This window comes from Lepus europaeus, chromosome 1 (genome assembly GCF_033115175.1).
Source record: "Lepus europaeus isolate LE1 chromosome 1, mLepTim1.pri, whole genome shotgun sequence".
Taxonomy (NCBI): domain Eukaryota; kingdom Metazoa; phylum Chordata; class Mammalia; order Lagomorpha; family Leporidae; genus Lepus; species Lepus europaeus.
The window spans coordinates 114,782,921-114,797,957 of record NC_084827.1 but is presented as its reverse complement, the minus strand read 5'-3'; the positions used below and the strand labels follow the sequence as shown (position 1 = coordinate 114,797,957).

The 15,037-nt window shown below is 41.1% G+C and overlaps 1 protein-coding gene across 1 annotated transcript in view; it reads left to right on the top strand.

Moving 5' to 3' along the window:
• Nucleotides 1-2,190: 2,190 nt before the first annotated feature.
• Nucleotides 2,191-15,037, top strand: part of SLC25A12 (solute carrier family 25 member 12) — a 98,159-nt gene continuing 85,312 nt past the window's right edge. Inside the window, exons 1-2 of the mRNA XM_062187798.1 lie at nucleotides 2,191-2,271; nucleotides 3,231-3,284. Of these exons, the coding sequence (XP_062043782.1) occupies nucleotides 2,260-2,271; nucleotides 3,231-3,284 (66 nt within the window). The 5' untranslated portion in view covers nucleotides 2,191-2,259. The remainder of the gene's footprint in view (nucleotides 2,272-3,230; nucleotides 3,285-15,037) is intronic.

Sequence of the window (15,037 nt, the reverse complement as noted above, 5' to 3'; positions counted from 1 at the left end):
GACTTGGGCCATCCTCCACTGCCTTCCCGGGCCATAGCAGAGAGCTGGCCTGGAAGAGGGGCAACCGGGATAGAATCCGGCGCCCCTACCAGGACTAGAACCCGATGTGCCGGCACCGCAAGGCGGAGGATTAGCCTGTTAAGCCATGGCGCCGGCCAATACATACTTTTAATAAGTTAGGACATTTACATTACTTAACAGTACAACATTTTTTTGTTATTTGGATAGATGAAAATAGCAAAATTCAAATTTATTTAGGATAATGAGCTGTTCTATCTTATGGGAGCTTTATGTAATTTTAAATTATTTAATAATCTCCATTGCAACTAGATTAGTTTCAGTAAAGTGCTTGAATTGGTAAAAGGTAAGCTATTTTGAATCAACATTTTCACTGTGGCATGGTACCTATTACCTAACTATTGTGGTAGGCTCTGTTTAATGTTATGTTCCTCTACAGGAATGGCCAGCTCAACCCCAAATTTTCACTCTAACAATATGGATTTGTTCAATAGTGTTTCCTGTTGAAAATACTTGCTTCATTTTAAATAAATTCCTTTCACTCCCTTATTCAAACTGACAGACTTTGTGCTACTAAACAAGCATCCTTTCCTTATAAAGTAACATAAATCTCACATTCTTACCATGGGTTATCAGGCACATGAGGTCCTAGTAGGATGAACTATTTCCTTATTCAAAATACTTTGACTAGTCTAAAGAAGTGTATGTAAGAGAGGTAGGTAGTAGTGGTAGTTAAAACAACGGTAGAAGAAAAGTTCATCTTGGGAGCATTCATAATAAAGCATTACTCATCAGCAATTTCAATTTGCCACTCCTCCTTCCTCATTTCTTGTAACCTGGATGCTTAACCCAAATATGATTAGTGAGACTGGCTAAATGGGAAGCCGCCTGTGAGATTCAACTTTGGGAAGAATTAGAGAGCTAAGTGAAATTAAGATCAATCTCCCCACCCTCCAACCCAACCCCAGGAGATTTCTTGGTGTAAAAACAAACAAAACTACACCGTGGTTAGGGCTGTGGGGAAGCACTGACCCTCTGTAAATGTCTAGCGGGTCGGTATTACAATTGGTTCTCCGTATCCTCCGTTTCACATCCAAAGATTCAATGGACCTCAGTGGAAAAATATTGGGAAAAAAACCGTATCTGTCCTGAACATGTACAGACTTTTTGTTGTCATTATTCCCTACGCAATACAGTGTAACACCTATTTCCATAGCATTAACATTGCATTGGGTATTATAGGTGATCTAGAGATGATTTAAAGGTAAATGAGAGGGTGCACACAGGTTATGTGCAAATATTACCCCCATTTGACATAAAGGACTAGAGCATGCAAAATCCGCAGTGGTTTCTGGAAACAGTCCCCTCCAGATATCAAGGGAGGACTGTGTTGTTTATCTTTGCATTCTTTGCAGGCAAGACTGTATCTTACAAAAAATGGATGCCCAGTAAACGTTTGAGTGAATCAATTTGTGGCCTAATATAGTCGTAATAGCAAGACTGTTTTAGAGACATTGTTTGGTTCAAGGTAGAGCTAGTATTACTAAGGTAGGGCAGCAGATCCAATAGAGTATTCCTTTCTTTTGACGTAGGGGCAAGTGTTCTCCATGTGTATTTGTACCCCATCTCGTTGCACAGAAAATCGGGGTGATTAGGCAAGTGGAGTAAGTCTACTAATAGGAGTATTCGTCCCATCCCAACCTAGGTCCTATTTCTGTTATGTTTACTTAGGTTTTCCCAGCTAGTGGTTCCCAATCTTGTCAGTATTTGCTATTAATTGTCATCAATTCATTACTGTTACTAGTCGTGCTTTCTTTGATCCCACTCAATATGATCTCACTCAATATGAGCCCCAAGCGTTCCTTTAAGCCTTGGGGGAAGACGACCTCAGCACCAGGCTGAGCCCAAAGCCACACCCCAAAGAGGCCCTAGGAAACCCGGGGCTTTCCTGGCGGAGACTCAGCTGCAGCAACTTAGAGGCGCGTCGGAATCCCGAGGCTCGCGCCCTCGTCTTCCCGGTGGGAGGCTGCCCCTCCCTCCGCCAGGCTGCACAGCCGTCCGGGACCCGGGCCGCGGCGCTGGGCCCTCTCCTTCTCACCGCGCGTCCCCTGCTCATTTGCATAGGGACGCGCGCGGCGCCGGCGAGCGGGAGGGCGGGCGCGGCCGGGGAGGCGGCGCGCGCGCGCCCTGACAGCTCGGCCCTGCTCGCTCACTCGCTCGTCCCCGGCTTCCGAGCACAGCATGGCGGTCAAGGTGACTCCAACTCTCTGCTGCTGTCTTTATTGCATAGGAGAAATTCCGAGGGCCTCGCCTGCAGCCCTTCGCCTCTTCTCATTTCCTTCTTTGCCTAGTTCTTAACGCGTCCTGGAGCTCCAGCTCGCGGGTGGGGGAGCTGTGCTGGGCTTGGACCGGAGGGAGAGGATGCCCAGCTGGGGGAGGGGCAGGAGGAGGGAGTTGGAGAGGCTTGGGAGGACCATGGGTCGGTGAAGGAAGAGTAGTGTCCTGCCCTAGGTGCGTGGGATTGGGAGTCCAGGGTTGTAGGGCATGGAAAAGGGAGGGGGAGGAAGTAGCAAGTAAAGCCGCGGATACCTAGGGCATCAGTGTGCTGCGGTGGGGGAGGGGGCGAGGATTGAGTAATTAGGGGCCTCCATTGGGCCGAGGGCAATGATTGACACTTGCGTTGTAGGTGCAAGATGTCAAAAGTATTTGTATTTGTGGCAGCTCTCATATTTGAGGTTGAATGGGGAAGGAGAGGGGCGCGGAGATAATTATATGCTAGGATTGCCTTCCATCGGGAAGAAAGGCTGCTAGGCCAAGCGATTAATTTGGGTGTTTTAACTTTCCTGTTGCTCCACTCTTTCTGGCCTCTTGATTTGAAAGTGGGTGGTTACTACTCTGTTGCTAGTAGATGTGGAGTGAAGTAAAAGATTGATACTCATTGCCTTCCCTTTCCAGTCCAGAGAAAGCATGGTCGGTAATTGGTCGTATCTTAGGCTGTAAACACCTGTTTTTTTCACCATCTGGTCACAGATCTCCAATTTGACAGTTCTTATCAGCAATTGGGGCTTTTGGTTTGTTTTAAACTAAATGCCTTTATAAAAGATAAGAGCATTGATTGTTAGTGATGTGAACTCTAATCTGAAGAGGTCGTGTAGTCTCTAGTGAAGCATTAACTGGCTTTTTTTTTTTTTTTTTTTTTTTTTTGCTTACAGGTGCAGACAACCAAGCGAGGTGATCCTCAGGAGTTAAGAAACATATTCCTACAGGTAAATTGGCTTCTAGAGTGTACTTTTCATTGAAAAAAAACAGAAGAAGGCTTTTATCCTTTTCAGTCCTTAACTTTGAGGAATGTTCTATTTTCATAGATTCTTAAAAACTTGGCTAGACAGTGTGGCTTATAATTCTCTTACTGAGATTTAATGAAAAGTTTTTATTAAAGACTGATAAATTACTGATATTTTTATGTGACTTAAGTAGACGAATTTACAGCTTAAGCACTGAAGCTAAGATAAAATTTCAAAATTTATTGGCATTCTGGTATAATTTATAGGTCTGATGGCTAAAATTGTTTCTTCCTCAAAGGTTGAATGTTTATGAAGTTTTCATGCTTATGAGCAATCCTTCATGTAATTATTTAAAAAGATAAGAATATTATAATGTTATTATTTTGTGTCTTTTCCTTCTCTGCTTGTTTTTGCTCCCCGAATAATGATACAAACATGTTAGTCTCAGATTCTTCAAGAATTTACCTTTGCCTAAGCTTTTAGGGTAAGGTACTTGACTGGGCTTAGAAAAAAGTTTTAGTTTTTGTATTACTTTCTTTTCTTACATTTCAGGACTTCTCTGTGAAGAAAGTTGTACTCAAGAAGTAGATGTAAAGGGATAGAAGCAGAAATCTTTCACTAAATATTGTGTTTTTCTCAGAAATCTTTTTTTGAGAACTTTCTCTTCCTAACTTGAGTTCTTATGTAGATAGTTTGACCTTGGGCAGGTCCCTGCAGGGTATTATTTTCCTCTGTAAAATGAGAGATGACCTCCAAGGTTCCTTTCAATTTCAGAAGTCTATGGTTCTATATTAGGAACAGATTCTAAAATATGCTGATGAGCCGGAATAGATTACATTTTATCTGAGACATGTGGTTTGTTTAAGTTATTGTTGAGGAGGAAGCTGCACAGGTGAACATATACATATGTATAGTTCATGAAAAAGAATTGAATTTTATAAAATCCAAGGAGGAAAGTATCTTTTCCAGAGCAGATGTAATTGCAATAGAAATGCTGCATTTATGGCTTGAAACCTTTTTCCTCACAAATATTCTTGAGAATAATAAAAAATATGCCAGTGTTAATCATGCCATATAACTATATTCAATTGCTTTGTGAGGAGTTCTGTAATATTTTGTTTCTCAGGTCAGTTAGGCATAGAAGAAATCAGTTGAGATGCGGCATGATGTAAGGTGTCAGGAACATTGTTCAGTCTCCGGCCCTGCAGCTATGTGGATGTTGTGCCCTTAGGCTCGTTATCTGGTCTTCCTGATTTCATCTTCATGTGAGACTCAGTGGGATGCAAGGGAATGGAAGTAAGGTCTTCTCAGCTTTAGAAGTTATATGGGCAATAAATCTGATATTGTTTATGGATCTTTTTTTAATTTTTTGGGGGGGTCTGGGAGGGAGGTTCTGGTAGTGGCTGGAGGTATAAGGAGAAAGGCTGGGACTGTGCCTGGCTCTTTGACAGCTTTTAAATCTTAGTTTCTCATTTAATGTTTTATAAATTGTCATCTTTTTATGCATTATTTTGATGATACTCTTGTTTATATTTGAGTTTGTGGATGTTATAACTGTATATTTAGCACCAAGTTTAAAGCATTGACCCAACCATTACTAATAAAATAAAATAGAACATAGATACTTTAGAAAGAAAAAAAGCAGCTAGAAAGATACAATATAGCTAGTTGGATCAACTTGAGAAGAGTTACCAAGTAATAACTTTTATTCCTGGCTTAAATACTTTAAACTACAGTTACTTGAAGAAATAGGATACCATATAGAAACAGTTTTATTACAGATGCATATGATTTCTTAATATTTTAAATATAATAATTGAAGACAAGAAATATATTTTGACTATATGTTTAGCACTTAATGTATTTACCTTGTCAGTACTTACTAAGGACTGTTTTGCTGTGTGCCATGCGCTTACGTTTATTTCCATGTTAGACAAGACTTGGATGATGATGGACCTGTAATGGGACTGGCTCCTCTCTATGCCCGGTTTCAGCTATGATAGTCTGTGGCTGAAGCAGTCAAGAAGAGTGTAGACAAATTCTTAGCATAGTGATAGAGCAATCAGATTGACTTGCTTAGATCAGAGTGGCTATGTGATAATCACAGTGGCTAATATTTATTGATCTTTTAGAGTGTGCTGGAAATTGGCTTTGTGCTTTAAGGATATTATGTTCATTTTCATAGTAACCTTATGAGGTAGGTTTAGTATTCCTGTCATACAGATAAGGTTAAATGATTTTGTTAATATTGTTTCATGGAGATCAGGTCCCAATCAAATTCCAGAACCTATATATTTTTTTAAAGATTTATTTTATTTATTTGAAAGACAGAGTTACAAAGAGAGGTAGAGCCAGAGCCGGGGGGGGGGGGGGTGTCTTCCATTTGCTGGTTCACTCCGCAGTTGGCTATAACAGCTAGAGCTGAGCTGATCCGAAGCCAGGAGCCAGGAGCTTCTTCTGGGTCTCCCAAGTGGGTGCAGGGGCCCAAGGGCTTGGGCCATCTTCTGCTGCTTTCCCAAGCCATAGCAGAGAGCTGGGATCAGAAGTGGAGCAGCCAAGACTTGAACCAGCGCCCATATGGGAAGCTGACACTGCAGGCCACAGCACCAGCCCCCACCTATATTCTTAACCCTGTTTGTAGGATCTTGAAATGTGGAGGTTTTTGAATGACAGAGTGGGAGTTGATAGAAGCTATGTTTTAAGAAGTTAAAGGAAAAAAAACCTGGTTACTTAGGGATAAGATTTAAAAATGTTCTCATTCTGTAACTAACTAGAACAGTTGGCTCAGGAGTTTGAACCAGTAGGAAGGCACTATAGGTTTCTGAATGGACATGTTGAAGTGAATTCTGGCAGCTCTTTTTGTGGTTAGATACTAAGTGTAGAGACTGGAAGTAGGTAAGGCGATCAGCCAAGAGGCTATTGAAATTATATATGTGAGAGATAATGACAGGGGGTGGTTGCTGGCTAGGGTAGTGGCAGAGAAGGGACTTGGTAAGAGACGAATCTGTTGAGTTTGGTATTATCTATGGAAGTAAAGGACGGAGTAGTGAGCCTGGTATTTTTAGAATAGGTATTAATTGATAAGGTATGTATTTTGGGAATTTTGGAGGGTGTTGAGGTTGTTTGTTTGCCAAGTAATGTGTTCTACTAAGTTAAAGTCAGGTTTGGACAGATATATGCTCATACAGATGGTAGATAAATCCTTGTGTTTGTGGGGATTGAATATAAAATAAACAGAGCAGAGGATCAAAGACTGATTTCTAAGGAGTATCCACAACTGATGTGGGAAGGAAGAAGAGAGGAACTAAGGAGAATAGTCCCATGAGAATGTAGTAGTTTCATAAGGGTATATTCAAAAGGTAAAATACAGATTATTCTGTTACTGCTGTTTTAGTATGACTTGATTTTATTGGAATATGGGGGTCATTTGAGTTCAGGCTCATTTGAAAACTCTCCTTTATAAAATTTAGATTTATGACATTAATCAGCTACATTTACAAATAATCAGTATGGGGGTGGATATTTGGCACAATAGTGATTAAGACACCACTTGGGAAACTCACATTCCATATTGGAGTGCCTGGATTCAGGTCCCAGCTCTGTTCCCAATTCTAGCTTCCTGTTAATGTGCACACTGGGAGGCAGCAGGTGATAGTTGAAGTACTTGGGTCCCTGCCACCTATATGTGAGACCCAAATTGAGTTCCTGCATCCTGGCTTCCCTCTTGAACAGCGCAGCTATTTCCAGCATTTGGAGAGTGAAACAATGAATGGGAGATGAATGAGAGACCTCTGTCTCTGTTTGTCTCTATACTAGTCAAATAATAAATTAATAAATATTTTTTAAAGTCACAAATATTCAATATGGCTCATTTGTTTGTAAAAGAAGAAATTATTCCTATTTGGAAGTAGAGTTTATCCATGCTTAGTGGGATTATGAGTGTTCTTGAGAAGAGCCTTATAAGAGCAAAGAATTTTTATTTTGAGTATAGGGAAAGAGTTTTACTTACTGTGTTTCTTGTTACTTTTTCAGATTTTGATGAGCTATATTTTCTGTTTTTTTTAAACTCATTTTCAATGGGATTATTTTCCTACCTCCACAGATTCATGAAATTAGAGCATAACAAATGAATTTTTATGTGCCAGACTTTACTATAATTTTACAACCAGTTGTGAAGCTAAGATTTTACTATTACTACTATTACAACTATCATTTCTTTTTTTTAGAAAGCTTTTATTTAATAAGTATACATTTTATAAGTACAGCTTTTGGATTGTAGCAGTACAACTATCATTTCTTGATTTATCTCATTGTTCTTTTAACTCTCTCATCCACACACTTTCATTGACCCCACTTCATTGACTCAGAAGTACACAGTAGCAAAAAGAGACAGTAGAGGGGCTGGTGTTATGTCATAGCGGGTAAAGCGTCATCTGAGATCCTGGCGTCCCAGTGGGCACCGGTTTGAGTCCTGGCTGCTCCACTTCCTATCTGGCTCCCTGCTAATAGCCTGGGAAATCAGCAGCAGATAATCCAAGTCCTTGGGCCCCTGCTCCCATGTGGGAGACCTGGAAGAAGCTCATGGCTCCTGGTTTCAGTCTGGCCCAGCCCTGGCCATTGACTATTTGGGGAGTGAACCCGTGCATGGGAGATCTGTCTTTCCCTCTGTCTCTCTTGGTAACTCTTTCAAAGAAATAAAGTAAATCTTAAAAAGAAAAAAAAAAGATAGGAGAATATGTGAAGAGGGAGGTGAGGGAAGGAAAACAGGAAGGTCACAGGCCATTGGTCAGAGCCTGACAAATGTCTTTTATTTTAAGATTTATTTATTTATTTGAAAGTCATAGTTACACAGAGAGAGAAGGAGAGGCAGAGAGAGGTCTTCCATCTACTGGTTCAACCCCTAGATGGCTGCAATGGCCAGAGCTGTGCTGATCTGAAGCCAGGAGCCAGGAGCGTCTTCTGGGTCTTCCCACATGGGTGCAGGGGCCCAAGGACTTGGGCTATCTTCCACTGCCATAGCAGAGAGCTGGATCAGAAGTGGAGAGCTGAGATTTGAAATGGCGCCCACATGGGATGCTGGCATTGCTGGCGGTGGCTTTACCCACTATACCACAGTGCTGGCCCCGACAAATTTCAAAATAAAGAGTCCATCTTGTCTGTGCTTTGTGACAAAGTAGGTTAATAAAAGCTTTTTAAATGAATGATTTAATTTTTTTAAACTTATTTGAAAGACAGAGTTAGAGAGACAGAGGTTGATTGATCTTCCATCCTCTGGTTAATGACTGCAACAGCCAGGCTGAAACTAGGGAGCTTTATCCAGTGGTAGCAGGGGTCCAAACACTTGGGCTATCTAATGCTGCTTTCTTAGATGCATTAGCAGGAAGCTAGATCAGAAGTGGGGCAACAGGACACAAACTGGTGTCCATTTAGGATGCTGGTGCTGCAGGTGGCAGCTTAACCTGCTGCACCACAGTGCTGACCCCTTTAAGATCTCTTTAATATTTTGTTTTAGTTGATAGATTCTCTATCATTCATTTTTCAGCATATTGTATGTATGGCAAAAGCAGCACATCTGGAAGCTATGATATATGCCAGTCCAAAACATTACTTAAATGCAAGAACTAAAATATTATTTTTATCATGTTCTTTTTTCATTATTAGCAATGTAATGAATAAGACCATGTCCCATATAAAGTTACAAAAATGTATTTTTTCGGTCTTGTTTTATTTAATTTTCAATGTTTTATTTAATTAAAAAAATTTTTTTTACTTATTTGAAAGGGAGTGAGTGAAAGAGGGAGGGATGGAGGAAGAGAGAGAGAGATATCTTCCATCTATTGTTTCACTCCCCAAATGCCAACAATAGCTGAGGCTGAGTTTGGCTGAAGCCAGGAGCCAGCAACTCCATCCAGATATCCCACATGGGTAGCAGGAGCCCTAGTACTTGGCCATCATCTGCCTTCTAGTCTCATTATCAGGAAGCTGGATTGGAAGTGTAGGTGGGACCTAACTGCAGGCACTGAGATATGGAGTGTACTGTTCCAAGTGGTGGCTTGACAGTTTGCACCATAAGATGCACCCCTTTATTTTATTTTATCTTTTAAAGATTTATTATTATTTGAAGGGCAGAGTTACAGGGAGGCAGAGGCAGAGAGAGAGAGTCAGGTCTTCCATCTGCTGGTTCATTCCCCAAGTGGCCGCAAGGACTGGAGCTGGGCCAATCCGAAGCCAGGAGCTAGGAGCTTCCTCTGGGTATCCCACACAGGTGCAGGGACCTAAGGACTTGAGCCGTCTTCTCAGGCCGTAGCAGAGAGCTGGATCAGAAGTAGAGCAGCTGGGACTCAAACCGTCATCCATGTGGGATGCTGGCACTGCAGGCAGAGATTTTACCCACTATGCCACAGTGCTGGCCCCCGTTTATTTTAGATTAGAGAATAAGTACAAGAAGATGCTGCTAGTGTAAAGCAATCAATGATTCTCTTTTAGAGTTTTTATAATAGCCAGTTTTCTTTTCTTTTCTTTTCTTTTCTTTTCTTTCTTTCTTTGGCTGATATTGTGGCACAGTGGGTTATGGTGCTGCTTACAATACTGGCATCTCATATTGAAGTGCAGATTTGAGTTCCAGCTTCTTGGTTTCTGATCCAGCTACCTGCTAATGTGCCTGGGAAGGTAGTAGAAGACAACCCAAGGACTTGGGTCTCTGCTACACATGTGGGAGAGAGACTAGGATAGAGTTCTTGGGTCCTGACTTTGGCTTGGCCCAGCCTTGGCTATTGTGGCCATTTGGAGAGTGAATCAGTGGATGGGTAATCTCTCCCTCTGTCTTTCCCTTTCTCTTTGTAGTTTTGCTTTTCAAATAAATAAATGAGGGCTTAAAAATCATTTTAGTTTTATTTAAAAGGCAGAGAGACAGACACAGATCTCCTTTCTATTTGCTGGTTCACTCCCCAGATGCCCATAGTAGCCAGGACTGAGCCAGACCTAAAGTCAAACCAGGTTTTCCACATAAGTGACAGGGAGTCCAGTACTGGAGCCACCACCTGCTGCCTCCTGGCATGTGCATTAGCAGAAAGCTGGATCGGAAGCTGAGGAGCCAGAAGTCAAACTAGGGACTCCAGTATGGGCTGCAGGTTCTCTAAGTACAGACTTAACTACTGCGGAAAAGTATACCCCTACTTTCAAATTAAAAAATAATATCCTTTTATTCAGTAAATATTTGTTTATATACTGTGTATTTACTTATTTTTGACAAGTGGCTGGGCTGAGAAGGGAATTAGGCAGGCCTGTTAGCAGGAGACCCTTCCTCTTTTTTGGAATGTAATTCGGGGTGGCATTTTTAAAAAATGAGGGATATGTACCACAGTAATAGAGTTAAAAACGATCATCGAGTTTTAAAGGGTGAGAACATCTACTGAGGCTGAGTGTGGGGGTAAAGGGCGCTCTTCTGTTTTTGTGGAAAGAAAGACTCTTCAGAAAGCAATCTGGCAGTAGTTTAAAATACAAACAAAATACCATTTGAATGAACAATTGTACTTTTGGGATATGTACCTCAGAGAAATAAAAAGACTCGTAAGAATATTAATGTTCAGGGTTGTTAATTGCAGTTTTTCAGTTTTCTTCAAAAAAGGGAGGGGCATGGAATAATGCTGTCAGAGCAGAGTGATAGAAAAAGTATGTAATAACCCATACCATGTGAATGCAGATACTAAAAAGAATGTGTTAGACCTAGCTGAGCTGATTTAGAGGGACTTCCATCTATTTATTAAGTGAGAAAATAAAGATGCAAAGAAGTATGTATAGCATGATTCTAGTGCGTAAACCAAAGTTACTTCAAATTGATATGTGCCAGCCTCTAATTAAGTTTCTGGTTTGTAGAAAGATGGATTGCTTTTAGATTACTTTCATTTCATTTCATTTTTAAAAAGTGTGGCTCTGATTTTAGATTTAATTAATAAATATAGCTACATGCAAAGATTTTTTTAAGACTTATTTATTTATTTGAAAGGCAGAGTTATAGACAGAAAGAGAGAGAGAGAGGTCTTCCATCTGCTGGTTTACTCCCCAAATGGCCGCAGCTGGGCCAATCTGAAGCCCAGAGCCTGCAGCTTCTTCCAGGTCTCCCATGCAGGTGCAGGAGCCCAAGGATGTGGGTCATCTTCTGCTGCTTTCCCAGGCCATAACAGAGAGCTGGATCAGAAGTAGAGCAGCCAGGACTCGAACTGGTGCCCATATGGGATGCCTGCACTGCAGGTGGCAGCTTTACTTGCTGCATCGAGTGCCAATCCAGCAAGGATTTTTTTTTTTTTATATTTACTTATTTTTAAAGATTTATTTATTTATTTGAAAGGCAGAGTTACAAGAGAGAGGGAGAGACAGACAGATCTTCCATCTGCTTGTTCACTCCCTAAATGGCTGCCATGGCTTGTGCAGGGGCCCAAGAACTTGGGACATCTTCCACTGCTTTCCCAGGTGCATTAGCAGGGAGCTGGATGGGAAGTGGAGTAGCTGGGACTTGAATTGTGCCCATATGTGATGCCGACACTTCGGACAGTGCTTAAACCCACTATGCCACAGTGTTAGCCCCTGCCTGCAACGATTTTAATTACAATTAACTACACTGTTTTTATTACTACTTTATATAACCTCTTTTCATAAATCCCATCTAACATAATATCTATTATCTAATGTGAGTAAAATTAATTTTATGTTGATTTTTTAAAAATCACTTCATATATGTTATATATATATATTTACACATATGAAGTATAGATAAGGAAGTATAGATATTAGATTGGGAAGAATAAACAGGAATAATTTTTAACGCTGCAGCATAGGGACTGGCATTGTGGCACAGCAAGCTAAGCATCCCATATGAGTGGTGGTTTGAGTTCCTGCTGTTCCCTCTCTCTCTAACTCTGCCTTTCAAATAAATAAAATATAATTCCTGAAAAAAGAAAAAAGCCTCAATGTATTAAACTTTGAGCAAATGAATAATTTAAAAGTAAGAAGTTAGCAATTCAGAACCTGAAGCTGAAAGAGAGCTTCCCAGAATAACGTGAGTTGAATAAACCCAGTGTGGGACACATGGAAAAGGATCTCTAGCTTTTTAGTCGTGCTGATTAAAGTTTTTCAGAATACAGGGGTTGAAGATGATCTTTTGTTTAGAAAGTATTTGCTATAAACTATACAAATTCTCATAAAAAATAGGTTAGATGTTAAGGGCAAACTAGGACCATAATGAGATATTGGGCTTGTATCAGTCAGAAGGGTTGGGGGTTGAAGAACAATTGAAAAGATAAGAAAATTATGTTCTGCTGCCACTCAGTACATCTTTAATTGCCTGTGCTAGGTTCTACCTTTGCAGTGGTAAGATAGAAAAATGCAGACGGCCGGCACCGCGGCTCACTTGGCTAATCATCTGCCTGTGGTGCCGGCACCCCGGGTTCTAGTCCCAGTTGGGGCTTGGATTCTGTCCTGGTTGCCCCTCTTCCAGTCCAGCTCTCTTCTGTGGCCCAGGAAGGTAGTGGAGGATGGCCCAAGTGCTTGGGCCTTGCACCTGCATGGGAGACCGGGGGAGGCACCTGGCTCCTGGCTTTGGGCCGGCTCAGTGTGCCAGCCGTAGCGGCCATTTGGGGGGGCAAACCAACGGAAGGAAGACCTTTCTCTCTGTCTCTCTGTCTCTCTCACTGTCTAAATCTGCCTGTCAAAAAAAAAAAAAAAAAAAAAAAAACGTGCAGAGAGACTGGGGGTAAGACAGAGATAGAGCCTCACATTCTAGGGATGAGGCAGACAATTAAGAGCCCACAAATTCAACAATGACAATAACAACAACAAAAGATCAGTATAGATTGTAATACATTCAGTAAGGAAATAACCATGATGGAAAGGTCCATCATTTTTAAAAGCATTATTATTCCAGAAGATGTCCAGTGAAGGCCCCTAAGCGGTGACGCAGAGTTGAGAACTGAAAGATCAGTAAGGGTAAGGTGGCGGAGAGAATTCCAGAGGGCTCAATTGTGCAGAGGATTAGATATAGAAAAGGCTTTGGTGTGTCCAGCATGCAGGAAGGAGGCCAGCGTGCCTGAAGCATCCTGAAAGAGAGGTGATTGGATAGTGAGAGATAGAAGGAAAGGGGCCACATGAGGAGAGCCTGTGTTTAGGCCATGGAGAAGATTTTGGATTGAGAAGAGGTATAACTGAACTTATAGTTTACATAGATCATATTGATACGTAAACTGTATCTTCTCTGTTTCTGTGTGTTTTCATGGATGACTGAATGCATTGGGTAGGTGCTGTTTCTTCCACTTCCTTCCCGTCTGTAGGATTCTTAGAACATCTTGAGCAGCATGGAAGTCTTTTCATCTAGGAGGCAGTAGAATGCAGCTGCAGACTCCATGGATTTGCTGTTAGCCTGGGTTTGAACCTTCATTTGGCCCCTTTGCTTTGTGACCTCAGGTGTTTCCATTACTTTTGGAGCCTTTTTCCTCATCTGTCTAAATCTAGCACATGGAGATGTTAAAGGATGACATGAAATAACATGTACGCCATGCCTGACAAATGGAGAGCAACAAATAAAGCTTAGTTCCTGTTCCTTTCCTTCTCTTCTGAGTTGAGATTAAAACTTTTTTCCTGAGTAGTATCTGAGCCTTTTGTCTTTCTCAGATACCTGTGCTGGATCTAGTAAAGTGACTAAGATGTTAATATGTATTTATAATCTTCTACAAAATCAATTACATTTTTTGAAATGTGCATCTGAAGATCTTCACAAATTCCTATATTCAGAAATAGCAACATAAGAGATAATTTCTCTGGAGTCTGTAAGATTCTGAAAAGAGTTATAGCCATTGTCCAAGGCTGGGAGACCTGAGAGCCTGCAAAGATATTGGCAGTTTTCTCCTGAACCTTCAGTTGCTCAGGCTGGACCAGAAAAGGAGTAGCAGTCCAACGATAGGCTCTGAAATACCAAGGCAGAGCCCTGAAAGATAGACTTGTGATTCATTCTTTATACATGTAGCTTTTTCTTTTTTTCGTTTTTTAAAGTCACTGTCTCCCTGTTCTGTCTATCTCTTAGCATTGTGGAAATTTCTGAAAGCATCTTCCAGGGAACCCATTGCTATGGCCAATGCTGGGCTTCTAGAAATGGAAGAAACACATTTTGAAGATGTGTTAGGCAAGATTATTTCAGTATTAAGTGACAGAAATTCAGTAAATTTGCTTGGGCCCTGAATATATTGGCCCTAGCTATGATTGGGATCAGGAGCTTAATTGATATCACAAGAGATCATGTGCTTTTCAACTCTTATTTTTAGTTTCCTTTGTGCTACCTTCATTCAGTTGCCCTGGCTGACTTTGAAGCAGGTCCCAGACATCATATTACTGCATCCATAAATACTTCAGTATGTTTCTCTATAGATAAGGACTCTGAAAAACCAACCAAGCCATGATACCATCATCACATCTTTAAAAATTCCTTAATATCATCAATTTCTATTCAGTGTTGAAATTGCCCTGATGGCTTAATATTATTTTTTTTTTAAATTTTGTTTTTAATTATTTGAAAGAATTATAGAGAGAGGTAGAGACACAAAGAGAGAGAGGTCTTTTATTCACTGGTTCACTCCCCAAATGGCCACAAGGATGGGAGTTGAGCCAATCAGAAGCCAGGAGCCAGGAGCTTATTCCAGGTCTCCCACCTGGGTGCAGGGGCCCAAAGACTTGGGCCATCTTCTACTGCC